Source organism: Puntigrus tetrazona, chromosome 12 (assembly GCF_018831695.1).
Source record: "Puntigrus tetrazona isolate hp1 chromosome 12, ASM1883169v1, whole genome shotgun sequence".
NCBI lineage: Eukaryota > Metazoa > Chordata > Actinopteri > Cypriniformes > Cyprinidae > Puntigrus > Puntigrus tetrazona.
In genome coordinates, this window is record NC_056710.1 from 2,230,132 (window position 1) to 2,257,171 (window position 27,040).

The 27,040-nt window shown below is 38.0% G+C and overlaps 1 protein-coding gene across 6 annotated transcripts in view; it reads right to left on the bottom strand.

Moving 5' to 3' along the window:
* Positions 1-27,040, bottom strand: part of jmjd1cb (jumonji domain containing 1Cb) — a 108,657-nt gene that overhangs the window by 53,736 nt on the left and 27,881 nt on the right. For all 6 annotated transcript variants that reach the window (XM_043253954.1, XM_043253952.1, XM_043253953.1 and 3 more), the window contains exon 2: positions 11,211-11,375. In XM_043253954.1, coding sequence (XP_043109889.1) covers positions 11,211-11,375 — 165 coding nt within the window. The remainder of the gene's footprint in view (positions 1-11,210; positions 11,376-27,040) is intronic.

Sequence of the window (27,040 nt, forward strand, 5' to 3'; positions counted from 1 at the left end):
ATTTTAGATTTTATGTGCATCTGCTGTTGCATAAGACAACAGCATCTAAAGCCATTTAAGTATGGATATGAACAGAAACAAATATATAGTGGAAATATGCAGGCATGTCACGATAATAACGTTTTTTTTGATGAGGTTGCCTCAAAAATAACTGCTGTCATTTTAAAGACCATGTTATGCCAGTGAATACATAATCATATTAACTTCTGAAAACAATCTTTCCATTAACTTCACCTCAAGCACGTACAGTATATATAGCTAGTAAGACCGTTTCAGCAAACTTGCTTTCAGGTCTGGTTCAATTCTAGCATGAAATGGAGTCTTTTTCACATTTCAATCGATTTCTGATGTATAAATTAAATTTTTTTCTTTGAACATCCAGTTTCACTGAAAAATGTGTCATATTACGGAAATCAATAGTGAATGTGGTTTCATATTGATGCACTGATGCAAAGGAAACAATGTACACATTTTTAAGGACATAAAACTAAGCAAATCAAGTAATAAAAACATTTAAATGAAAAATTGAAAGCAGTGCTTAGTTTTTTCCATCAAGAATTGATTGAATGGTGAAATCGGACATTGCTTACCAGAATGGAACCAGACCTTATGTGGGTTTGCTAAAACAAATGCCTAAAAAGGTATTTGACTATTGGACAACATTAGCCAGTAGCTAGGTGACGCAGAGGATAAAGAAAGGTTTGCAGTGGCAGATAAAATATCGATGAAAGATTACGAGCATAAACATTGTTTTCTTAAGAATAACATGCACTGATGAATCATACACAATAGGACCAGGAACGTGTAATAAGGGCATAAATAAAGTCCATTTTGATTTTATGTTGACTTTAAATACTGTATTAACAAAACCAAAAAGAAAACACTTTATTCCACACATTAAACCCAAAATAAGACAGGAGATAATCACAACACACTATTTTCTACAGAAATAAGCCCTTTAATTTGAAAGTCTCATTGATTTCAGCTTGTTTTTCCACTCTCTCTCTCTCTCTTTCAAAGCAGCTCAGCTCTAACATGAAAGGCTCAGAATGAGGACAGAACAGCCTGCCAAATAACATTTTTCTGAAGCTGGAGGCAAGCAGCCAAAAAGAAATCTGTAAAGAAAGAGGAAGGGCAAGCGTGCATTACATTTATTATAAGACGGGCGCTCTGCTCTCTCTCTCTGAACATGGGCCGGCAGTATTAATTCATGTCTTTAGATTGGAGGCGCAGTGGTCTGGGTGCACTGCAGTCTGATCAAATGAACAGGGAGAGGACTTGACCTTCATCGGGTCAGTTGGCCCTTAGATCTAGCAGCTTCAGCTTGTATGATGTAATATCTGGCAGAAAGACAAAATAAACGACCCCTAACCCAGAAAGCAGTGTTGTTTACAGGCTAACGTGCAGCTGCAGTGTTCACTGGTCTTCAGCTGTTTACATCACCTTAGAATCTGTGCCATGAGCAAAACCAAGCCTTTAAAGTCTACATAAATTCACTTATTTACTTTTTAAATGGATGATTCTGACCTTATCGAGCACGTTACAAATAACAAATATGGTTTGCATTCATAATAACCCTTCATCAAAATGTAAGTACACACTACAACGTTTAGTTTAATCTACTAAGTGGATCCCTTGTTGATAAAAGAAATGTCATCTTCTTGAATATCCAGTTAAACACAGAAACCCTGACATATGCAGCTCACGTTACTCTGACTAAACTCTATTTAAACTGACTCACCTTGTTGCAAAGAGGACCGATCTTGCAATATCCACCAAATTTACACCATGGCCTCTCTTATTTCCTGATCCCAGCGTGGTGGTAGAGCACGGTGCTAAATTGGCTGGGAAAATCTGTATCTCTGAAGTCACCTGTACCGGTGCACCCACCAGACGTGTGTCTGGACAACAAAGTTCCACTTCATTAGATGAAAGAACAAGAAAGCTGTGATGTAATATCGCTGGTTACATCACTTGCGTCCACTTGCATAATAGGGTGCCACAATAGTGCAGAGTGGCCTTGATCTAATGCTGACCCAAGCACCTGCGTACCAGTGAACTTACTTAAGAACATGCTTATCACCTGACCGCCTGACCACGTAGAAATAGTAACACTGCAACCTCAGCTGATAAGCTTCTAATGTGCTATTCTTAATGAATACGGAAAACAAATGACTCAACCAGTTACAACTCACTAAAAAAGCCTAACCGTAACAACAACTAACAAATTCACCTATAAATGTTAAACATTATCTTTTTGGTCCAAACCAGATTGATTTTATTACTTCCGGAGCACAGAAAGAAAGGGTTTTTTTTTTTTTTCACACAATAAAAAGGTCACAGCACACTAAAACATGGAAAAAATGGACTACAGTGAACAAAAATGTGGTGAAAACAATTTTCACTTGAAAATTGCTAGTAAATTTCACATTTACAAAGAATCAGCAAATATCAAAGTTACAGAAATTTTAAAGCATAATGAATTAAATATTGTTTTGTCAAAATCTACTTAATGTTTATTTACAACAAAAAAACATTTTACAGCGTACTTTATGGTTCTTTCATGACGCATTTATCCATTCACCATTGATTTACTTTGTATCGGATGAAAAGAACGAATCTTGAAACTCATTATGTGTGTGAGTAAATCACGACAGAATTTTTTTTAATCTGAACTACCCCTTTAAACAGTTGTGTAGGACACGTGAGGCGGCACATGTGGTGCGATGCGGCCCGTTTTTTGAGCAGGTGTGTGAGCGTATTTATTTCCCTGCCTCGTCTGTCACCAGCTACGTCTTTCTTGGCCGATAATCCTCTCTTCCCGTTTCCCTTCGCGCTGAGAGCGTGTTGCACAGATTTAAAGCGTGTGACATTAATAAGAAAGTCTCTTTTTCATAAAAGGACTCCAGCAGAGATGAGCTCGTGGGGCTTAGCAGAGGCGTGTGTATGGCACATGTGCCCGAGAGACAGAATAAGCAGCAGGGACAGGCACAGAACGCTAGAGGCCTGCTATGAATGTCTGTCAGTCAGTGACCTTCTATAGGGCAGGTGTGTGCCATCAAAGACTCCAACACACTTAGTCATGAACTGTAGTGATGTTAATGTGATCTGTTATCTTTTGTGGTTCATTTTCACAAGAAGCATTACACTGTGTCCAAATGAGGCGCAATGTGATAAGATTTCAGCAACAAGCAAAAAATACAACGTGATGAGACTCAATCAATCAAAACTACAGGCAAAAAGAGCAATCATGTCTGATTGCTTCCTCGTTTATTTTTCCTGTGGAATTTTATGGACTTTTATAGTCATAAACGCTCTAATTTCACAACTTTCTAGTCCTTTATTCTTAGCATGCATTAGGAGAATTACTTTAAATCAGTGTAAGCAAAGCAACCTTACACAATGTTTCTGAATCCAAACAACTAATAACATGTCAAATCAAAAGAAATGCGAATGGTAGAGATGTTTGAGGCATACTATTTTCCCCACATATTTATGTTTTATATTTATGGACAGTAAGTCTGAACTTTGCTATCCCTGCCTTGGTAGTCAGTCGGTGCTGCACTCTGCTGCCAGCACTGCGACAGAAGAATAAGGAAGGAAACGGAGAGAATAAGCTCTGCCTTAAAGTCTAGTGTACTGTCCTCCACTACATGACAAACAAAAGAGAGAGAGGAAGCGCTTGTTAGAATGGTGTTGCACCAGCCAAGCAGATAAAAGAGCTTTGCTGAATTATTAAATATGCATTCTGAATAAACTATGTTAAATAAACTTTCATTGAAATATGCATGACTATTTAAATTACAGTTCTACAAATGCATGGCATCTCTGCACGATAAATATTGATGAATGAATGAATAGGCCGTCACATCCCTGTCTAGCCATCTATAATCTGTCTGAACTGTCAGTTTGCATAATGCTGTATACTATTCAATACTGCATCTTGTACTGCACTGTATGCCGTGTGTTTCACACAGTGTCAGATGTATTTTTGCTTAGATGTACAAATAGAAGCATCTATTCCATTCAATTCCATTTAGATTCCATTATCTTTCTTACAGTTCATTTCAGTAAAACTTCATGGATTATAGATTTATTCTTCAGAAAAGAATTCAGAATAATGTAAAGTGCATAATAATTACATCATCTTACACACACACACATATATATATATATATATATATATATATATATATATATATATATATATATATATATATATATATATATATATAATATATATACACATATACATATTTAAACAAACACATCTGTACTATGTCTGTCACTTTTTTAAAATTATTTTATAATTCATTTTGCCTGTACTCCATCCAAACTAAAACACGGGTTGCAATGTTTTTTCTCAGTAACCAACAAAACATAATTTTTCAGTGAACATGTAAATGAAATTGAAATATTTCCATTTAAGCCTAATGGACCTACATATGCATCTATGAACCCGTCAACCAGCATAATACACATACTTTGCACGAGAAGTGTGTCGAATGGGCTTGTCTAATACTATCAGTGTTACAAAAGTTCAACCCTTCGTGTCCTGTGGACCTTACGGTATGTAAACACTACTATCTTTGACCTTTAAACTGCTTATTCCCACACACAACACATTTCTGTCAATCACGTTAAAGCACTAGACTGTTTACTGAGTGAAAACACCATGGGCCTCAGCAGAAGCAACATGCAGGAAAACAATGGCAGCACAACTATACAGCAAAACCGCTTGACTTTTTATAGCATTGCAAAATGTAAACTATATTATCATCCAGATCTTTATTTAAAGTTGCATATATAAAATAAAAGTAGCACTAAAAACACTTTTTGTGGTCCCTGCTGCATTCAGTCATGCTCCATCTAGTTAAAATACAAAAACATGTCTTGTGTGAACAGCCCACTGCACTACCGCTGGATGAACTGTCTAAAAGGCTTCAAGCAAGTCTGGTTTGTGTAAACGGAAGTCTCTCTATAAATAAGCACTAATGGGAGAAGATGTTTTAGAGACCCACCGCAAAACTGCACCTCCCACTGTGAAGATGCAGGCCTGACCCCACATACTGAATCCTCTCATTAATATCCTTCCTGCGCTCACTACCAGCAGGTCTGATAAAAAGACCAGAGTGTTACGCAACGCTCCCTCAGAATGACACATTATACGACACACATGCACACACAAGAGTAGAGATAACACACAGGTAAGCCACAGAGGTCTCACTTCCTGCCACACAGCTGCTGCTGATGCGGGGGTGCTTCCTCTGGCATCACAAGAAAGACGACAAAGAGAGAAACAGTACTATTATGACAGGAAACAGCCCTTGGGGCGACAGACGGGTTTTTTTTTCCCCGTGTTGTTCTTTTTAAATGCGAGTCTCAGTGAAGGGTCATTTTACAGAGTTCAACAATACATTTTCTTTTCTTTCTGCTGGCTCAGACAGGCCAGGAGTTTAGATTTTACCCTGCTGAAATTTAATCGCTGTATTTCCATGCACCAGAACGCTTCTGTGAGAAAAAAAAATCTTTAGCAATCTTTATATTCGAGTAATAGCTAGCTATAATGCAGCTTTACAACAGAACATAAATTCTATAAAAATTGCACTCGTTTTGTTGGGGTTTTTTTGCTTGTTTTACCTTTAAACGAATATTAATCAGCACAACTTTTTTCAACAAGAAATATTTATTGAGCACAAAATAGCATATTAGAAATATTTTCTGAAAATATGCAACAAGGTCGGACCTATTAGCTGCTGAAAATTCTGCTTTGCATCACAAGAATAAATTATATTTTGTAATAAACTATAAAACGAACAATTTATATTGCAATAATATTTCATAATACCTTTTTACTGTATTTAAATAAACAACTAATAATTAAAATTAAATAAATGTATACTTTGCAAGAGTAAGTGTGTGACTTCACTTAATGAATGGCTTCAAAAACAGAAATATTATAAGGTAAAACATTAAAAACCTTTGTGTACAAATCAGAGAGCCTGATCAATTGCATACATCAATAAAAATGCTTGGTTTTAACCACACTAAAAGTTACACGCTCTCACGGTTCTACAGTAACCATTTAGTTATTCAGCAGCAGAATATAACTGTCGGTCCTGTTTAGAGTGCTAAAGAAACATGTCCAAAATGACACAGTTCAGGAGTCACAGAATTTTTGCGGTCGAGTTCCACATCACTGACACGAGCGTGACATAGGTATACAAGAGCAAACATCGTGGTTTATCCTGTATGTTGTTGTTAGCCCTAATGAGCGTGGGAACCCAGTATATAACTGATAGCACTTCTTGCAGTTATGACAGCAGTGTAAAAAAAAAAGAAATGCGACGACTTCTAGTTCTATAGCATATAGGTCGACAGGCATATTTTCCATGACTATAGAGGACTTTAAGCTGAGGAGCAGACTGCGAAACCCGAATCACAAAAGAGCACCGACGCAAATCAAAGCCAAATGTGCAGAGGGGGGTTTTGGTGAAGTCATGTCCCACACCCACCCATCAGCCGGGCTTCATTACTCACAGAGACAGTCCTTTCAGTGCAGGCAGGATAGAGCCGCCCCAGGCCATCCCTGTATACGCTGCTGTTTATGATTGCTGCCATTAAGCAGCCAGCTGTGCTGCTGGCAGTGAAAGATCATCTGTGCACTGCTCCGTCTTAATGTACCACAAGTACGTACCTCTTCTCTCACACCGTCTCTGCACAAAAGACACACGGATGACACTTTGCCCTCTGCACTGCTAACATACTATCTGACAGGGCTGGCAAACTCAGTGTCCTGAAAACGTCATATGACACAGACAGACAGACATATGATACTAGAGCAAGAAAGAGAGAGAGAGAGAGAGTATTTTCCCCTCTGGCTTATTTTTATAGACAGTCAAAAGCAACCAGAAGCAAAGGTCACGAGATGTGAAGCATCTTTAACCAATAGCGGCACACGAATATGGACTAAAACTACACAAACAGAAAATGTGGTTTCAGACGGAAAAATTAATATATGTTTCTATCCCACAGGATTTGGGATCATTCTGTGTAAGGAAATGTACTTTTTTAATATTATTTCTAAACGATTTCTTTAAAAGGTTATAATAATACTTTTCGTGTTATTGTATCATTATTACTATTATTATACTTGTCTTATAAATGCTGCTGATGATAAAAATATCAACACTTTTGATTATTACATTTATTATCTAAAACAAAAACTTTATTGTGAAATAAAAATAAACAATAAAATGTATTACATGTATAGCCCACTGTAACGTGTTTGCCATAACATTTTTTTTTAGTTAAAATGTATAAAGAAATTAATTATAAAGTCTGAAAACTTGTGCTCTTATGTAAAGACAAAAAGTAAAAAACTAAAAATAGTTGCAGTAATTCTGTTTCTTATGACACTTTCTACAGAAAAAAAACAATCAGTAAAGACTATAGTGAGCACATGGTGTATGTTTCGTGGGTGTTTGCTGATCTGTTGCTGTGCCACATGAGAAATATTAAACCAATCACTGTGTTATCAACACAACAGCTGTTCAGCAAGATCACAAAAAGACTAAAAATAACAACACGCGTGTTATACGGCATTCATTTCGCTGTCTGAGCTACCAAACCTTTGTGCTTTAATCAGCGTTTACAGTTAAGATTATCTGGAGAACTCCTATTACTTAGTTTTAATGTCCAAAAGCAGAAAACAGAAAAGGAAGAAAAGATTTTCCTTTTGATTCTGCAGCATAAAGACATCTAACGCACTCTTTTCACATCATAATAATCAAGCCAAAACATTGTAGCCAAACCGTTTATTAAAGTCACTCATGTGGGCTGATGAAAATAATGGGTGTGAAGATTGTAATCCGCAGCATTGTTCGTTTGGCGGAGTGACTTCATCCTTCGTACGTGACGAACGCAAACAAGACAGTCGGGACAGGGGTCCGCGAGTTCATCAGCGGTAGAGATCGCCCTCGAGGTTACAGGTCAGGCAGGGCTGAACACAATTAAGCCATCAAGAGGGTTGGCCACATCAGCGCGGATGCGTAAAATACAGCGCTGGACAAAGGAGATTTACAAGATGTCGTAAACGCATGACGGCCATGTGCAGGAGGAGCTGTGGTTGTGGAAGAACGATCGTCCACAGACGGCGCTGATAATCAGGCAGGAAGATTGACAGTTGCAAACAAACAAGCTGCACCCCCATCTGTCGCAATGTGAACTCATCGTCACAAACTGACAACCAACAGGCACGCAAAGCGAGCTCCGAGCGTTTCAAATAAAGAATACTTACTTAAAATGTATTATCATTGCACCGTGATCACATGAAGAACACATGAAGATGTTTGTGTATCCACTGAATGTAAAGTGCTTTTGTTCAAATCAAAGGGCAAACAACGTAAACATGTTTAAGTTCAGTGGATGCTCTCCAAAAATGGAACAATAGACTGATGCAGAGGAGATATACTGTTGAATAAAGTTGCTTTTTTTTTTCTTTGCATACAAAAAGTATGCTTGGTGCGTCGCAAAATTACGACTGAACCCTTGGTTTAACACTGATTATTTTCCTTGCTGTGTTTCAGGACCTTGATTGTGATAATTACATTGCTGTCTATGAAAGGGTTAGAGACCTCTCAGATTACATCAAAAATATATTAATTTGCATAAATGTAGGTCTTACAGATTTCAAACAACATAAGGGTGAGTAATTAATGACAGAATTGTCACTTTAGAGTGATAAATCTAAATTTATTTACATTTATCATTTATTTAAAATTGAAATATTTTGTACCATTTATATGATTCAGTAAGTCTAAGGTAGGTTTAGTAATTAATCTGAAGTGAGTCATTAGACCAATTCAAAATAATTAATGAGTCTTTTTGGCTGAAGAACCACAAATCATTCGCTAATGGGACTACGCTGCATGTTTGTTGTTGCATTCGACTGGGAATAACCACACAATCCAAAGAAGGGGCGGGCGGAAGCGCTGAAAAAAAACATGGCCAGGTCTCATTCAGCCAAAAGATCCAGTGCTTCAATCTGAGCACAGGAGAAAACAATCAACTAGCTCAGGCTGGTGCACATATATCAACAGACCTACAAAGAAAGGCCAAAACACAGAAAGAGAGAGAGAGAGAGAGAGAGAGGCAGTGCTGAGTAAGGGGATCTGGTGGCAGTAAACTCTCCTCCAATGGCAGCCATAAATAATAAAGCTGCGAAGGCAATTGTGTGCGAGCGAGGGACACAGGAAACTTGAAAGAAGAAAAGACGACGACAAAATAACAGCTTTCAAAGAAGACCAGAGAACAGCACAATCAAGCGAGGCTTGTGGGTAAACTGCTGTTTGGTCAGGCATTGAGGAAAGTAATTAGGCTGTTATTAAGCTGTTTGACAACTGTACAAACCCATCAGAGTCAAAAGAGTGAAAAGTTCCTGATTTTAAAAAGCAACCCAAAAAGCACAAACAATTCTGATTACCAATAGAAGTCCATGGGTTTTTTTTTCCCGCTGAACATCAGGTATTATCAACAGACCTGACAGCAGTCTCTTGAACACATTCTTATCTCTCTCCAGTTAAATCATTCAGAAAAAAAAGGTAGAGTCACAGATTTTGACTATCCCATGCAAAGACGACAGATAATTACTCTCCTGAATGCAGATTAGTAAATATGCTGTTACAGCCATGCTAAACAACATGGCTATGACCTAGTTTACTTAGACACTGTGTACTGATCAAAGTTTGAAATCATTTAGACCTTTTAATGTTTTTGAAAAAAAAAAAACATTTCTAACGTTCTTTAAGGCTGCATTTATTTGATTGAAAATACAATATATTTCAATATTTAAAACAAACATTTAAATAACTATTATGAATATATTTACACACATTTTTAAAGTCTATGATGGCAAAGCAAATTTTTCAGCATCTTTTACTTTCAGAAATCATTCTAATATGCTGATCAATTATTTTCAATTACTACTGGTGATCAGTTTGAATAATATTTTTTAGAATTTTTTTTTTTGGAATCTGTAACGCATTTAAAAACATTAAGTTTAGTTGCTGCATTACACTTTTAGGGTATAATCAACTTAGTTGTACAAATGAAAAGTTGAAATTGCTCAACCTTTTTTTGATATGCAATTAAAAAAGAAAAATGTTGACGTGACTTTTTCATTACAACAATAGTTAACATTTTAAAATATATTCAAATAGAACATATTTCATTTGTTATCAGTTTTATGGCTGCATTGAAAGCATAAGACTTATTTCAAAACCTTATTTTTTTAAAAATCTAAAAATGTATATGTAATGTATATCTCTGCAAAGCATGTGTAAAGGCCAACTAGCAAACTTGAATTGCATGTGTTTCACACATTTACAAAACAAGAAAATGGTTTAATGAAAATATGCGTCCTTAAATATTGTTACTATGAAGTTTCCACTTTAACTGTATCGCAAATACAGTTAAAAAATAGTTATGATTTGTCTGTCACGCCTAAACTAAACTAGACTAAACTCACAACACAAGACAAGCTGTTGTACCTTAGCTTAATCAAAGTAAAATTCATTTTAAAAGCACCAAGGATAGAATAGATGCCAAACTAGTTAAAACCCAATAAGGCATAATAAAAAAAAAAAAAAAAAAAAAAAAAATTCACACAAGCCTAGCAAATGTCACGCATATAAAAAACTTCCAGGTTGCTCAGCAAGGGGCTTAGGGGCCGTTCACGAGTTCTCAGCGTGGATAAGTGCACTATGAGGCATGCTGGGTCGTCGGCCTGTGCATGTGTGGGCGCTATGACAACCGTCCCGTATGCCATACTAGGCTTTCTCTTTGAACTCTTTTTATCGTGTGCGCCTGGCCCAGATGGCGCTGTGCTGCTGCTCACGTTACATAATCAAAACAGTCGGAGCCGTGAAACATTTACAATCTTTTGCTCACTGCCTTTCCGTCTCTTTTAAAGGACGTCAAACCCTCTGTTATTTTCCGCCTTTTCAGCAAGACTTCTAAACAAATAATGATCTTATTGTCAGACATGAGCCATTGATCTGAGAGGCATCCAAACCCCAAATCATCCCGGCAGCATAAAGGATCCCGTCGTATTGCCTCCGCAGAGCTATTGTTCCATTTTAAATGCTCAACAGCTGTAGCACAACGCACGGCGCATCTCCGACTCCGAGATCTTGGGAGGAATGACTCACCAGAGCTGGCCACTGGATCTGCTTGGCTTTTGTTCCCTGCAGCTGGGCACCCTCCTTCCTTTTGGCCCAAACCAGCTGATGTTCCAGCAGAAAGACCTGGAAGTCTTCGTACACCTTGACCCACTCCCGCTTATCCCACTCGAGGTCGTCGAACTCAACGTAAACCTGCAGGAAGAGCAAGGAGAAGAGGTCACACTTTGAAGCACTCGTCCTTGCATGGGCCTAACCTAATGGTGTAAAAGACATACAAGATGTGGTGTGGAAACAGCATTGATATGGAACATTAAGGACCTTCACATGATTCAAATAAAAGTTATCCGCTACATTAACTCCTAATGAGTGGAGCGTCAAGATCTAGCATCAGCCCTGGGCAAGCGTTTGTGCACCATGTTGTAATTGCTATACAATTTCAACTTTGATGTTGTTTGCTGCTGACATTTTAAGGCACAACCAATATTTACCAGACAAGCTGCGTGATGTACTATTATACAAGTGGTTTCAGTGCAACAACAAAACAATGTGGAAGAAAGCCCAACACTGAGTGTATCTACATTTTTACTTTGTAAACTTCAATGAAAAATAATTGCACAAAAATCTCAACGGCCCTGCCATAAACAATTACAACAATAAATAGTTATGTTTTTGACCCATGTAACCTTGTATGCTAATAAATAAGGCTGTTGCAACATGAAAATTTTAGACAGCAGTGAAATTTCTTTATGATTGTTTAAGACGTAGTTGGCTGTGTTTACAACGATGTGTGATTACATTAGCATAGAACAGAGTGTCCCAATCAGGAAGGTAACTGCTGAGGGTTTGTGAGTTGATAAAAACCTAAATAATTATATTGAATGTCAAATAAAATAAATAAATGGGGTTCTGAGATAATTGAGACATATAGTGCAGCTTAGTGTGATTATAAAAATCAAAGGCTGTAATTAGCTATTTGCATGTTTTCTTTTTAGTGAGATTCCTCGCTTCTCACTTTAAACTTCGTACATGAGTACTGAATATTAGCAATGAAAACATATGGATGTTGATTTGTACATAGGTTCAGTAGATTTCCACTTAACAAGCCTAAACAGACAGTGAATGAGAGGAAAAAAGAAAAATCTGATTCGGCATCGAAGCATTGCCGGGGAGCTAAGCCAATCAAAGTTAAAATCAGTTGAAACGTGCGTTTCATTACATCTCTCTTTTGAACGTGTAGTTCAGTGAACGCTTTAAAACCTTACTCTAAGAGTCTCGCGAATAAGTGATGTGTCCTTTAAAAGACGTTTTCCTTCTCTCACAGATGCAGTCTTATGGTCAATGGGCTGCAGTCAGTCGAGGATCAGCCTGCGTCTTAACGAACAGGACAGCCTGTCAGATCTTCTGGTGCAGAGCAGAAGATTTTTTGGGGGGGGTCTACTACTTTACTTTTTAGTGAATCTTTAAATAAATAAAGTAAAATGACTGTCTTACTCAGTTTAAACACAACATTGATGTTGCAAGTGATGCTCAACAATCCTGCCACGTCCAAGACTTTTGTCTTTGCCATCAGGAAATCATGACTTCTGTCTGAAGAACAATGACATGAAAGCCATGTTTTTGTGCAGATTTGAACTTTTTAAGGCTGTGTATATATTTACACACACAGTTTGCATGGTAACACTGAATACCGTGCTACTGAGCCACTCAAAATTACTGCAAGCAAAAATTCCTTCACGTGTTTAAATAACTGTACAGCTTTATGCACTACATGTTTTAGAGTAAAACAAAGTACTGTGTTCATTTACACATTTTTAACCAGTGCTTCCAGCCTCTCAGTACAACATAGTTATTGTTCATAGTAAGTGCAGTAAATTCACTTTTTCCATGCACTGTAAATATAAATGTGTTTCATTTACTATTGATTTTTTAACATAAATTAAATTTGAATTATTTTTCAATATAACTCTGCTAAATTCCAGTGTGAAAATAATATTGATTGATTCCACTTTAAAGTCTAACTTAAAAAAAAAAAAAAATTAAAACACTTTACATTCACTTTACACAAACTATTACATTTTTTATCGATTAACTTGCTTTTGATTTGACCATTAACCAACATCACTTAACCGTGAATGTGTGTCATTCAATTCTTGAAATATTAACTGTTAATCTCTGGAAAACTAGTAAATATTTGACATAAAGGGTTAACCTGACAAAAGAGTTTGGCATAGTGTTTTAATAAAAACATCTGTCAAACAACAACTTACTGAAACAGTTCAATAACTTCCAGCGTAATTTCACAGCTATAAAAACTCGTTGGCCTCAAATGACCTCATTTTGGTTTGATTTCATGGACAGACGTGGCCACTGCAGATAAACCGAATGTCCTCCCTTCCTCAAAGTCGCAGTGCTAAAACCACGTCTCAGCCCCGCTGTTATCCTCAACAGTGAAACGACCCACAGCCATGTGATTCAAAGCCGGAGCTGGTGAGCAGGACGTTTATGTGTTTGTGAGACACTGAGACAAGAGGGAGAACATGTGTTTGAGCTGCTGGATGTTTTCAACATATGCAGCGTGTCGTAACGACAGCATGTTTCTGGCCTGTCAAAGTCTCCTCTTTCACCGCGTGTGTGCGTAAGGCGGGCGTAGCGTGATAGGCTGGAGAACCGGTTTCCAAAAAAACAAGCCGCACTGGGGGTTTGGCATTATTTTTGAACCTGGTTTCCAACTGGAAAAACAGTTCCTGCACTGGACGACATCCATCTGTTGACTAATATGATCCTGTGCGCAACACTTTTAAAGTGTGCACAGAAAGCACCCCGGCTAATGATTTGAAACGCACAGATCTGGTGCTGAGAGCTGTGGGAATCATCAGCGTGAGTGAGTCAGCCGAGAGCACATTGCACAACCCCTGTGCTGAGCAACGTGCAGTAACAGGAGCGGGTTTCATAATGTGGATTCATACCAGAAATGATTCACTGACTCTGCCTCTTGTGGTTTTCTCACCATGACTGAGGTTGTGAAGCTCTAATGAGTGTGTTTGGAGGGGAAAGAGAGAAGAACAGACCTGTCGGGACAGATTTCACATCTGGACCCCCCTGTTATGTGCAGGCAAAGCTAAAGAAAAAAGCCAACGCTTGAATTAGCATTGATTGAAACAATATCCTATTTCATTACCCCTTATCAACAAAAATAATAATAATACCACAAGGCTGTTTTACAGGGATGCCGCCCCTAGAGTAACCCAATGACCAATAAATGAACACAAATAAAACAAAGTGCCCAAGTAGTTTGGCACTCGGATATTTCAAGGCACCTCTGATGATAACTATAGCATCCACGTCAACACATGATGCCTTTCTGTTTATTATAAGCACATGCTACAGTTTTGTGTTCTGCCACTTTTATAGTCCTAAAAAGAAAATGTTTTATAGCTGTAGTTCTCATCTTTGGTGTAAACATTCTTTTACTGGTTTTACTGTGTAAGATTCCCTCCTTATACAGTGTGCAAATCTGTTAAAACCCAAATCTAGAGTTTTGACCATTTTACACTCTCTTTCCCAAATACACATATTAACGGCCAGTTAAAGCTGCACAAATCTACAATTAATTAAAAATACATAAAAAGCTAATTTTGTAAGTGCATCATAAAATTATAAATGTACAGTTTAAAAAAATAAAATCGATTATTACTGCTTTTTAAAACACTTTGAATGGCACGTAACGAAAAGTAATTCAAAATGTAAAAAGAAAATGTTTAAGTATCCATCATCGCTAAAACAGTCCAAGTATTAGAAAAAGCAAAAGTGATGATCAGCAAAATTCAATCCTGTCTGGATTGGGATGTTGTCCAGACATTGCATTTTTCACAGTGCATCTCCGTTTATTTAGGGTTTTGTTGAATACCATTACTGCAAGATAATTTTCTCATATTGTGTAAATATGCTGACTGCTGCCATCATTATGGATTTAAACATTTTAAACAGATTTCTGGGTAAAAAGAAAGAAAATTCCTATTCCAGCTTTTCTATTTCACCATCTCTAGTGTTTCGGTTGGTCACATGAACTCATGTGATTCACACATCCTTGCAGAGCGCAGCACATGACCCTCAATAACACCCACGTTAACAGTATCTATACATCTAGATCAGAATATGAAAGGACAAGATTCTACAGTTTTATTGGCATCTATGGTTCCGTGAAGAACTTCACGAAGAACTTCATGAAGAAAAAAACTTTTTCAATCGTGCAAAACCAAAAATGTTTTTTCTACGGCATCACTGTGAAAACGCTATAAACATTTTTTAATCAGTTGTATAACTGAACGTTTATTAAAAGTCAATTATCCTAGACTATCAATTCACACGATTTCAATAAAAAGCGTTCTCTCCACCTCCCGAAATGAGCAATATTAAACATGCAAAACGATCTGTGATGCCCAAAAATGGTAAGTCGTCAGCGTACTACATTTTGAGACACCACCTACATGTGTGTGTACAGGCATGTAAAGTCCGGCCTTCATTCCTGTAGTGACACACGTGACCGACGGCTTCTGCTCTCCCCTCCCCCCATCCTGCTGACCCCTCCCTCCCGCAATCCCCTTCACCGCAGGGATCACGAAGGACGGCTTTCCTCATTCGCCCTCTCTGTCTTAGAATGAAACATTAACTTCATATTGTGTTTCTGCTGAACCCACCCTCCTAGTTGAGTCTCCGCTGCTGGCTAGATGAAAAATTCACTCTCATTAAAAATTGACATGGGGCAGAGGGCCAAAATGAGTCTGTGTGTGTGTGTGTTTGTGTGTGTGAGGCAGAGTTACTTCTTATGCTGGTTATTCAGGCGGTGACCTGTAGGCCTGAGAATCTTGTATAAGAGAGAGGCCGGCGTACACCACTGCCTCAAATTGTACTTCTATTTTCAAGGTTCCAATTTAGTTAAATAATCAAACACTGTGTGTTTGAGAGGAAAGTTGTAGGCAAACTCATCTATGCATGTACTATGATTTTGGATTAGATATGATGTAAATGTGGGAATGCAGCACACACTAACCATCTTTCCGAGACGTGATTATAAACCGGCTGCTGTCAAGAAAAAAAATAACCTTTAAAAGGCACAATAATGTTTTTTTAATACTAATAATATAGTGACTCTATAATGACAATTTTTGGCCACACTGTACAGTCCTACTAGTAATGAACATGAACACACAGACATTAAAAATTCAGATTCTATGATGATATGTCAATATACTGTAGCTACAACAAGTATGTTTTTCATTCACTTGCAGTCTAGATTTATCTTACAATTTACTTGCTTAAAATTGTTAATAATTGCAATGAGGAATCATCGCTTCTACTATACTGCTATTATAGTCTATTAAAAAAAATGTATGATTTGTATTGGCAAATGCATCATCACTATACAATACCAGACATAATCCAAAGATAAACTAAAGGGATGCATCAGATGATTGGAGAAATCCGGCTGAAAATAAGCAGAGGGAGGATGGGAAAGCTGCTGGACAGAAGTACAGTACACAGACAGATGGTACAGTTCTGCCCCTCCGGCAGGGTGGAAGCCGCCTCGACAACAGTGACTGAGCTGCTCAGATTGATTACCAACCTGAACGGAAAGGAAGCCACTCACGCAAGATTAAAGAACAAATCAAACCTTCCTGCTTGGAAGACTAGACTAGTGCTACAAACCTCATCGTGTCATGCTTGTGTGTGTAGCAGGTTATTCTGTGTTCTATTCCTGTGTTCATAAACTCCCTTTCAAATAGTACAAAATTTTGTTTACAATGCTAGTAAACACGGTTGGCACCGTCAAGCACCATTAAATAGTTGTACATACTCTCAATATTCCACGTCTCCTAAATCAATTTCAGTCAGTCGTACTTCTGAAATATTCCAAAACTAAATATCAGGTCTTATGAAAAGAAAACGACATGCAGCAAGTCTGAATAAATAGGCAAGCACAAATGAGATTTGAGAGGAAACAATTTTCAATCTGGTCAGGGTCATGATAACATGGGATGACGTGATCATAAGTAACTATTTCTTTTTTATTTCAAATCCAGGAAGTAAATAGTTTCAGGCCGACGAACGGGTGATTTCACTGTCTCTGTGGTGCAACAAATCCTGCGAGATGCCAGAGTTTTTTCACGTTCCACCCCATCTGTATAACCACAGATGAAAAGGGGCAGTGTAAAGCTGAAAGCACCAGGATAACCACAGTGAAAATCTGATGTGGAATCAGATTTGACCTGAGATCAGGTTTACCCAGCTTACTTATCTCTGCAAAACTAATGATTTGCTGTTTACAAGAGAAGTGTGAGGAAGGGCTCACACTATACAGACCGATCAGAACGCGTATGATGACAAACTAAAGCAATGCGTTTATTAAAACTCCCAATGCACGGTCTATGAATGCAGGATGGGTTAACCCGAGATAACACGCAGAACAAAAGCAGGAAGGGTCTGGAAACGCTGAACACAAATGACACCTCCCCCGTCTCGTATCCAGATGGAGGAAGCCACCACACGTGCCTCTGCCATGGCCTACAGAACCGATCGGAGGCCAGGCTCCACGTTTAATCTGATTAGGGATTCGGTGCCAGCTGTACACAGCAGAGCAGGGATAACGGAGGGTTAACTCAGTACGCAGAGCTCACAGACAACACAGACAGAGCAAGACGAGAGAGAGAGACAGAGAAAGAGAAAGAGAAAGAGAAAGAGAAGAGAGAGAGAGAGAGAGAGAGAGAGAGAGAGAGAGAGAGAGAGAGAGAGAGAGAGAAGGAATGTTTTTAATGGGAACAGTTAGAGGGTCAGCTCTGGTCTGCCTGGCCATGCATAAGGGATGAGGCTTGTACTGACTCCAAAATCATGCAGGCAGCAGGGGTGTTATATAACTGCGTTCAGTCAGACGCTTGGGGAGATGAGAGCTGCCTGCCTGGTTGTTGAACCCTGCACAACTAGATTAGGGTCTGGAAAAGCAGTTAGGCTGGGCCAGGCACGTCCAGGATTTGACCGGTTTATGTAAGACTATGGAAATGCCCGAAAATGGAAAATAAGCAGGCTGCAAAATTCCTTGTTGCTAAACAAGTGCTGGAATGTGGCCATCGGAGTCCTTAAGAGTGCTGTGTAGCGCAAGCAAACCCCTGGTGAATAAATCTACTGTATTTTCCCGGAACATAAGTCGCATCTGACTACAAAATTGTATTGCTGATTGAAAACACGGAGATACGTAATCACATTTAGCCTCCATTACAATTAGCCATAATGTAAACTACTGGAAAATAAAACATTTACAAACACTTATTAACATTTTAGTTTCATGATGAACCAAATGTATTATAGCCTAAACAAATCATTTTGTGTGTGTGTATGTTTTGCATGCATGGCATTAATTGAGGTATATAGGGATGGATCAGAACAAGGTTAATATCAACAGATGTTTTAGAAACAATCACTTTGAATGCTGATGTGTGACAAATTATCTTAATATTATGCATAATCCATAAGTTTCGTAGTAGATTCGAAAAGCTATATTCCCTGCTGAAGGACTGCACAATGTGTAGAAATTCAGAATTGAAATATTCTAATATTCTATTCTATTAATAGTTGGAACATCTGGTTTCTTCTGCTGATGTGGACAGAACATCGCACTGAAATACGCAGTGCATGTATCAGAGCCACCTGAAACTCTGCCATTGTCATGACAATCAGTGCATGCTCAAATTTCTGTCTACTGTGCAGTAGAATCAACAAACAGCTTTTAAACATGACTCATCGCATTACGCATAATACAATTTTTGATCACAGTTCTTCTGTCTGAAATCTAAAAGGATGTAATTTTACAATGTTGTAGAGGATGAATGCAATAAGTAGCGTTTTATAACCACTGCCCCTTCCCTTAACATTAAGCTAATGGAATTCATTGATTGCAAACTACGTTGTAACTGCAAGCCTTTGAAATGCACAACAGCGCCACATCTTGACTTTGAAACGTGCAGCACATACATTCATTAAATGAAATCAAATTTTTTCAAGTTTAATAAATCGCCTTTGACTGTATTTGCAATTATCGTTTTCATGGACCCAAATTTGGCAAAAGGCTTTATCAGCCTAAACATGATCAAGACAAAGACAAACATGTCTTTTTATTTGTGGTGCCATTTTGGTAAAGTAAATAAAACCTATAAAATAACTACACCTTAAAACCAGCCCAGAGGAAAAGTCCTTCTCCTGGGTTGAAGAATAAAGGGAACATGTTGAAGAGCACACATGGATCTCTAAGGCAACTGCTCGCAGGCATACAAAAAAAAAAAAAAAAACACAAATGTGCAGACATTACGATATGTAAGAGCTGGTTGCTATGCAACTAACCTCACATAAGCCAGAATGCTCAGTCTTTATCTTTCCCTCTATTCTGGCTTTCTTTCAAAAAGACAATGTCTGCTCTGAACGCCTGGGGAACGTGGCAAGCTGCTGGACTCGCTGTGGGTCAGTGAATTTACTGGACTCATCAGAGAGCAGAGCAGAGCGAGTGGATTATAAAAGAACTGAACTGAAGTGACTCTGTCTAACAGTCACTGATTCACCTTGTGCATGAGAATCAAGCCTGGGACACTTCGCATGGGACACTTGAAAGGGTAGCTCAGCCAAAAATCACAACTGTATCTCATATGTTCATGCTCTTGTAGAACGTTAAAGAGTAAGAAACATAGCCATATGCTGTCCCTGTTCTTTTCACACTAAAAATCATTTCTCTGCTGCAGCAGCTTTCATGTTTTATTTGTTCTTTCAAATATCCATACTGGGAAAAAAGTTATGAGGCACACAGGAGTCACGTCTTTACGTCAAAACCGACGTGGCAAATCAAGTTTAAATGTAGACACTCATTAATAATTAATCAGATCCGGAACAAAAAAGTAACTTAACTTTCAAATAACTTAAAAATCTGTCTATTTCACTTCAATCTACATTTCAGTTATTGCATGGCTTCAGAAAGCAGATGTTTTAATGAAGCCTGAAAGATTTCTGTCCCTCTTCTGGTTTGGTTAATTCCACCAAAACGTTGAAGTCACAGAAGTCTATTAGAATGAAGCAGTTTTTATATGATGAACGTATTCAGTTTAGGGCAATCAATGCACAATTATAGAGCTCGTCAAATATGGTAAACGGAAACTCAAAAGTATTTGATGCACAAAAAAACAATAGTTTGTTGATGCGAACACATTTGAGCCTGCACAAGAACAAGTCAAGCAAGTGCGACTGAACTTCTGTGCGCTATGTGAGATGTGCTCGAATGTATCTGAATCCGTTTATTAAGCGACCCAATTCATAAAGAAATATTGCATGAACAAAAGTCTTATAGATTTAGAACGACATAATGACTAATTGATCTTTTTCCTGGGGCTCGATTTGATAACCAATTGGAGACGATTGAAATGATACAAAGAATCGCCTTGGTTTTAATAATATGTCAATGTGTAAGATTAGGTAAGCGTATACACAGAAGAACAAAGAAAACGCGAAAACAAGCTCATAACAAGCCCAGTGACATTTCAGAGAGCTCATAGAAAGACGCTTTCATCAATAAATGACTTCTAAAAGCACGTCTGCACGTCCTCCTCGCCGCTTCAGACAGTAGAGTGATTATCATTCACCGCGTCGTGTTAGTGTGTACGCTGGAAAATCTGCCCCTCGCTAACAACAGCAGGACTTCCCTGACTGGCTGGGCCCGGACCGCTGCAGTCCAATCACTGCGGGCCGAGACGCCGCTCTGCTAGCGCTGATCGCTAACCTCGCAAAACCAGAAATCTGCCTTTCAAATCACTGGAGCAAAGAGAGAGAGCACGCTGGAGAGAGGCGGATTTAGTCATTTTTCAGGGGGTTTTCTTTTATCAGATTAACGCGGAGGAAAGCTTCTTTTGCGGCATGGAGTGCAGAGGCACCAGCAGCTTTCGTCTTGTAGACAGCATCTTCGAGGTGAACAGAGAATAATACGAAGCGATGGAGATGATGAAATGAGATGTTAATGTCACTCAAACTATAGCCTGTGGGGACCGTCCCCCCTGGTGTTGATCCCTTTAAACATAAAAGAGACAAAAATAACAATGTACACGTTGAGCAAACCTGCGCTGCCGCAAATATCACAGTGTCCTCATTTCCCCTGCCTGTCATGGACCGCCACGTCTTTTCTACATCTGTCACTTTCATGCACGCACACACACTCTCACGGGCCAGACAGAATCCTGTGTTCCCTTAGCGCCTCGGGGAAAGAGACAGGACAGTTTCTTGTTTGCGCTGCCGTTTCATCATACAGCACCGGCGATCCAGCCTTGGGGCTCAATGCTATTGAACAGCTCTAAATATTACGGACAGCTTTTTTTTTTTTGAGAAGGCTATGGCTGAATTTACCCTGTGGGACTTAATGCACAGATCCGATCTTTTGTGCATAATCTTTTTTTTTGGCCCACCTGTTGTGGTTAATTTTGTTTTACTTGCAAATATTTAGTGAATATACGCCCATTTTTCCAGTGTATATACAGTTTTTCGTTCAATAAAAAAATGCAAGCTCATACAAGCACATCTGCTTCACAACACAACATTAAGAAAAGCTATATTCGTAAGCAAAAATTTGTCATCCTCAACTTGTGGTGGCTTGGCATTTCAATGTAAACTGTATGTTTTCAGATATTGATCATATATCGGATAAATATCTGATTTAACGCCACGTGTAGAAGCGGTAAATTTTAAATAGTGTTTTGAGGCCCGAAAAAAGTGTGAATATTGTAAATTGAGGTCTCGTGTTAATATACAATGATATAAAAATTAAACCTTTGTATATTTGTTGAAATTTATAGTTGTTTCAAACAAACCACAAAGCATTAATGAGTCATCTGGAAATCAGTTATGTAAATTTTAAACCTTCCCAAATACCACGCACCATCGATCTCTCGTAATAGAAATGAGCACATTGTAGATCATGGCTGAAATGTAAACTTTTTTAAAATTAAAACAATAAGAACTGCATCAACACAAGGCAGAAAACTGCATTCTCCAAACCCTGTCATGGGGTTTTTAACATCGCTAATAGCCACATCTACGTAATTGATACAAGACTCCATTGGAAGAAAGGCCATTTAACGTTATCATTCAACAATCCCTGGCAGTTGAATGTACATATACATGTGTTAGCATCTGAGCTAACAAAAGAAAGCTTACAGAAAACTGTTTGTTGTGCAAGACTGCTAACCACATGAGAGCTCTTTTAAGTGTAACAGATTTTTCTGGTTACATTTTAGGGTTTTTTCCTAAACTGAAACAGCTCAAGATATAAACAGGACGTGCATACATAATTTCACCATATTAATTCCCATCTGGCGTATTAGCATGCAAACCAGCAACCGAACGGTTTACGAGCTGCATGCTCTATTCAGATTCCACGGCGAAACCACATCACACACAAATCTCTTCAGCTGTAAGATTTTATCTAACAAACCTCAGCTCACTGTACTTCCTGTCTACAAACCCGCTGACAAAGACGCAGCGCAACAAAAATAACAACAAACATAGCTGTGTGTGGAGAGAAAACGGTGCTCTGCCGTTACCCGAGGGAACATCTGCAGCGAGAGCACGCTCCGTACTTTTTCTAGATTAAAACAATGCCTTTGTTTACCACCTTTCCGCTAAAGCCCCACCTCACACATGCTTTCTTCCTCCCACATGAAAAACAGAGATTGGTCAACACTGTGGCGCTGCTGAGCTCAGCTGCAGAAGAGACACTGAGGGGCAAATGCTGTCAGATGTTCTTCAGAAAAAGAAGCAGGCCCTCTCAAACACGCGTTATGATGACAGCTGTATGTAATACGTGAAAGCAAAAACTTTGGAGGTGGAGGTGATCACAACATAAAGGAGCAAAACGACATCAATGTTTAATATATATTCGCATCCCCACAAAGCAAAATAATAGCCGAAATTCAGATCAAATACAAATTCCAATTTATATATATATATATATATATATATATATATATATATATATATATATACACAAAACAACAAAAACTCAATTTACACAATGTTGCATTAGATCTTTTGCTTTTGTTCTGATGTGCATTCAAGTGTAACGTAACTAATTATCTTTGTGCGATCTATCAACAGTTGACTGAATGGAAGCAGATCCGAAAGCAAGCTTGCAGTCAACAGTAAGAAACTAATGCAATTTACAAAAGGTTAAATGAATGGGGAATTACGATAAATTCCACCATAAAAAAAGAAGTCCTTTCACCAGAAGATCAAGACAATTTTAATTTAAAAAAAAAAAGAGGTATGCATGGATGAATCATTCACAACAGCACAAACAAAATCTATTTAGGAAATACACAGTGTGAATGAATCTGAATCTACAAAGCAATTGCAGAAAACTTTGGAAAAGTAAAAACCACGATAATTGCGTCTGAGCAAAAAGGTAATTCCCATCAGGTTTTTTTTACAAGCAATACAGTTTAAAAATATTGGTAATATTCGTATTTGGTCAATTCAATGGTTTCGAATGTTGCTCAACAAATGAGATTTAGACACAGAGCCATATGTTTTGTTTAGCTTTTTTCTAAATAAATTACCAAAGAACTCTTATGTCCACATGTTACTTTCACACAGAATAAATAATCTCAGGCCTCCCGTCTATAAAACGTTATTACTGAATAACGAGCTATCTAAATGATCTTTCATCTGATGGACCGAGTCCAAGCAACAAACACAAGCAACACACGAAACAGCCGAGGACACTGTCCCAAATGTCACCCGAAACAACATGTCACGCTGTAGACAAACAGTGACCAGAGAAACAGGGAGCGTCCCAAAATAAACAAACAAAAGTAGGTCAAGTCTGCTGGGCTTATCTATCAGCCGTAGAGCTCAGAGTTCCCGGGCCGCAGCAAACACAGCCATCAAGAGACACATCCTCACCGTCTCGCTGATACTACAGAGATAATGCTGCACTTACATAAGAGAAGAGCATGTTACACTCTCACTAGAGCACGTGCTTTGACATCAGCTGAGATTAAGAGCCCTTTGAGCAGAAACGCAGACAGAGACGAGGAACAAAAGGCCACTGAAGAGACAGACACACGCTCATCTTCTTTCTTTGTCTTTGTAAGCATTCTGTTTCATTTAACTCACTGAAAAGCAAGAGAATGAGAAAAAATATATATATATATATATATATATATATATATATATATATATAAATATATATATAAACAATGACACATCTCTGCTCGACAAGCATTTGTGTAGTTTACTGAACCTTATTTTTTAGGCAACTGTAAGTGATTCCAAAGAAAGTCATTAAAACTCAAAGCAATAATAATTAGTGTTTTAAAAATAAGCCACTTTCTCTGTGAAAAACTTACTACCCACAATCCTGAAGACAGATTCACAAATCAGAGACGTCACTGTTACCATAGAAACAAAAACTTCAGCTCAGCAGATTGCTGCCTCCATTCAGTGCTTTTTCATAACTATTGTAGAGCATTATACAGTAGAATCCACACAGAATTATGGCCAAATGACTGTCCTGGCAAGAAATCACATAGAGACTACATCTGTTTATTAGATCTTAAAGTGATAGCAGCCTACTATACTGATGAATTTGTCATTGATCCTAACACAAATTTGTCTTTGATTACAAAATAAAAAAAAAACACTATATTGTGATGTAAGTTGTTATTGGGAAAAAAACTGAATTGTGAAATAGGATTTTGATCATACCTACCACCTCTAATCAGCAATTGCACAATTGCAGTCATTGTGGTTAAGTCATTCACAACATTTTATTGGATGGAATGAGTATTTCATTCTAACATATTAAAACAAATAATTAAAGGGACCTGTAAATTCTGTGATTATGTTGCTCCAAACAGTAATTATTACAGTAATTAAAGGCCCAGCGCATGTCCTAAATTAGTTACAGGACCTCCTGGGTCTACTGTGTGTGTGTGTGTGTGTGTGTGTGTGTGTGTGTGTGTGTGTGTGTCTGTTTGTTCTGTTTAATGAATGTAATTTAAATATTATTTACAGGTGAAAGAATATATCTGGCAGTATTTTTATGAAAATGCACTACTTTGATGAAAATGCATTTAATCATTTTGTTGTCTTTATTTTGTTATATAATATGTTCACATTTGCATAGCAGAAAATATTATGATGGCAGTGAAATTTAGGTGAAAATCATCAAAAATGCTGGCATTTTTTGTAAAAAAAAAAAAAAAAAAAAAAAAAAAAACACTGGCGGGGGAAAGAGTTAACAACAAAGACAAAATCATTGCAACGTCATACTTTCCTTTTTCTTGCTTTAAAACAACTGCTTAGTGGTTCCACACTGACAAAATGAATGAAAAAAGGCCTCCAGAATCAAGGCTGCTAAAACAAGTAGGCGTTCCCTTTTGTGCTCTATTTATGGCTCCAGGTGTGAATGCTCAGACTGAACAGGTTGTGTTTCCTACATGCCCTTTCCTAAGAATAAATGAGAGAAAGCGAAGGAACAGAAGTGAATGCACATGAAAAGAGAAAGAATAGAGGGGAGGGGGAGTATTTGTGAGTGTTGGAAACTGAAGGTGTGTGTGTGTGTGTGTGTGTGTGTGTGTGTGTCTGCAAACTAATGCAACTCACATGAGCAGGCGTGAGAGAAAGCAGCTCTCATGTGCTGTGCTCCAGCTAGAGGAAGGGGATTTCCACAGGCCCCTAATAAAGCCATCCATCCCCGTCTCCCTCTGATGACCTCAGCACTGATTAACCCCACACCTCCACACATGCTTGTGTGTTCCTGCAGACCGTTTCTGTTATTCACGTGAATAACAGGCAAGACGTTTACAGCGTGGCCCTCCTGCCCAAATCTGATCTGATTTACTCAAACTGACTGCGAACCAACATGTCCATCGAACCACCAAATGTTACTTTATCATTACAGAAGAAAACAGAGACAACGAGAGAAAGAGAGACAAGCAAAAAGAGCAAGAAATATAATAATCTGCCAACAATCCAAAATCATATGCCAATATGCCAGGAAGTGATTTTATGTTTAATAGAGAGTTGTTTATTACTTTCTGTCTGTCTTTTTGTTTTGAAAATGCAATAGATAAAACATACATTTGAAAAAATAGAGCACATTAGTGCCTGTGCATTTTATGGTACTAGAAGTATTGTTCTAGTTTTAGTATTAATTTGAATTAAAAAAAAAATCTAATTAAATTGTAATATGTCATTGTTTAAGACTGATGATACACTGGGCTACTTCTTGAGCAATTTAGCTGAGCAATTTTCTTGAGCAATGCTGCTTAGGCATTTTTCAATTGAGAATGGGTAACAAATTTCTATCTGGATAATTCAGATCAGTCTTGGACCCTGTGTGTCACCTGGTTGACTGGGTACACATGAATGATAGTTGTGATTCTCTGATTAGTCAAGACATCTCTGAAGAATAATGGTTGACGTAGACTTCAACAATAAATCCAGTGTTAAAAAACAGTTTTAAAAGAACAAATTGAAATACTGCAGGCTGATGGTTTCAACAAAAGTATTTACAATCGATTGACAACCTTAGAACTCTTTAATGGTAAACAAGCTATTGTTTAAAATCAATTACCCTATAGAAAAACTGCAAAAAAAAAAGGAATGAATGGGTTGTTACTTTCAGAGCTGAGCTGTTGCACTCTATATAGAGCGGAAGCCACATTCAATAATTATAGCTCATAATATTGTAACAAAACACTCATAACTTCAGGTTAATCTATAATTAGTGGCATATGTTATGCAAAGGACCGCCACTATTACTACTGCTCAGACTG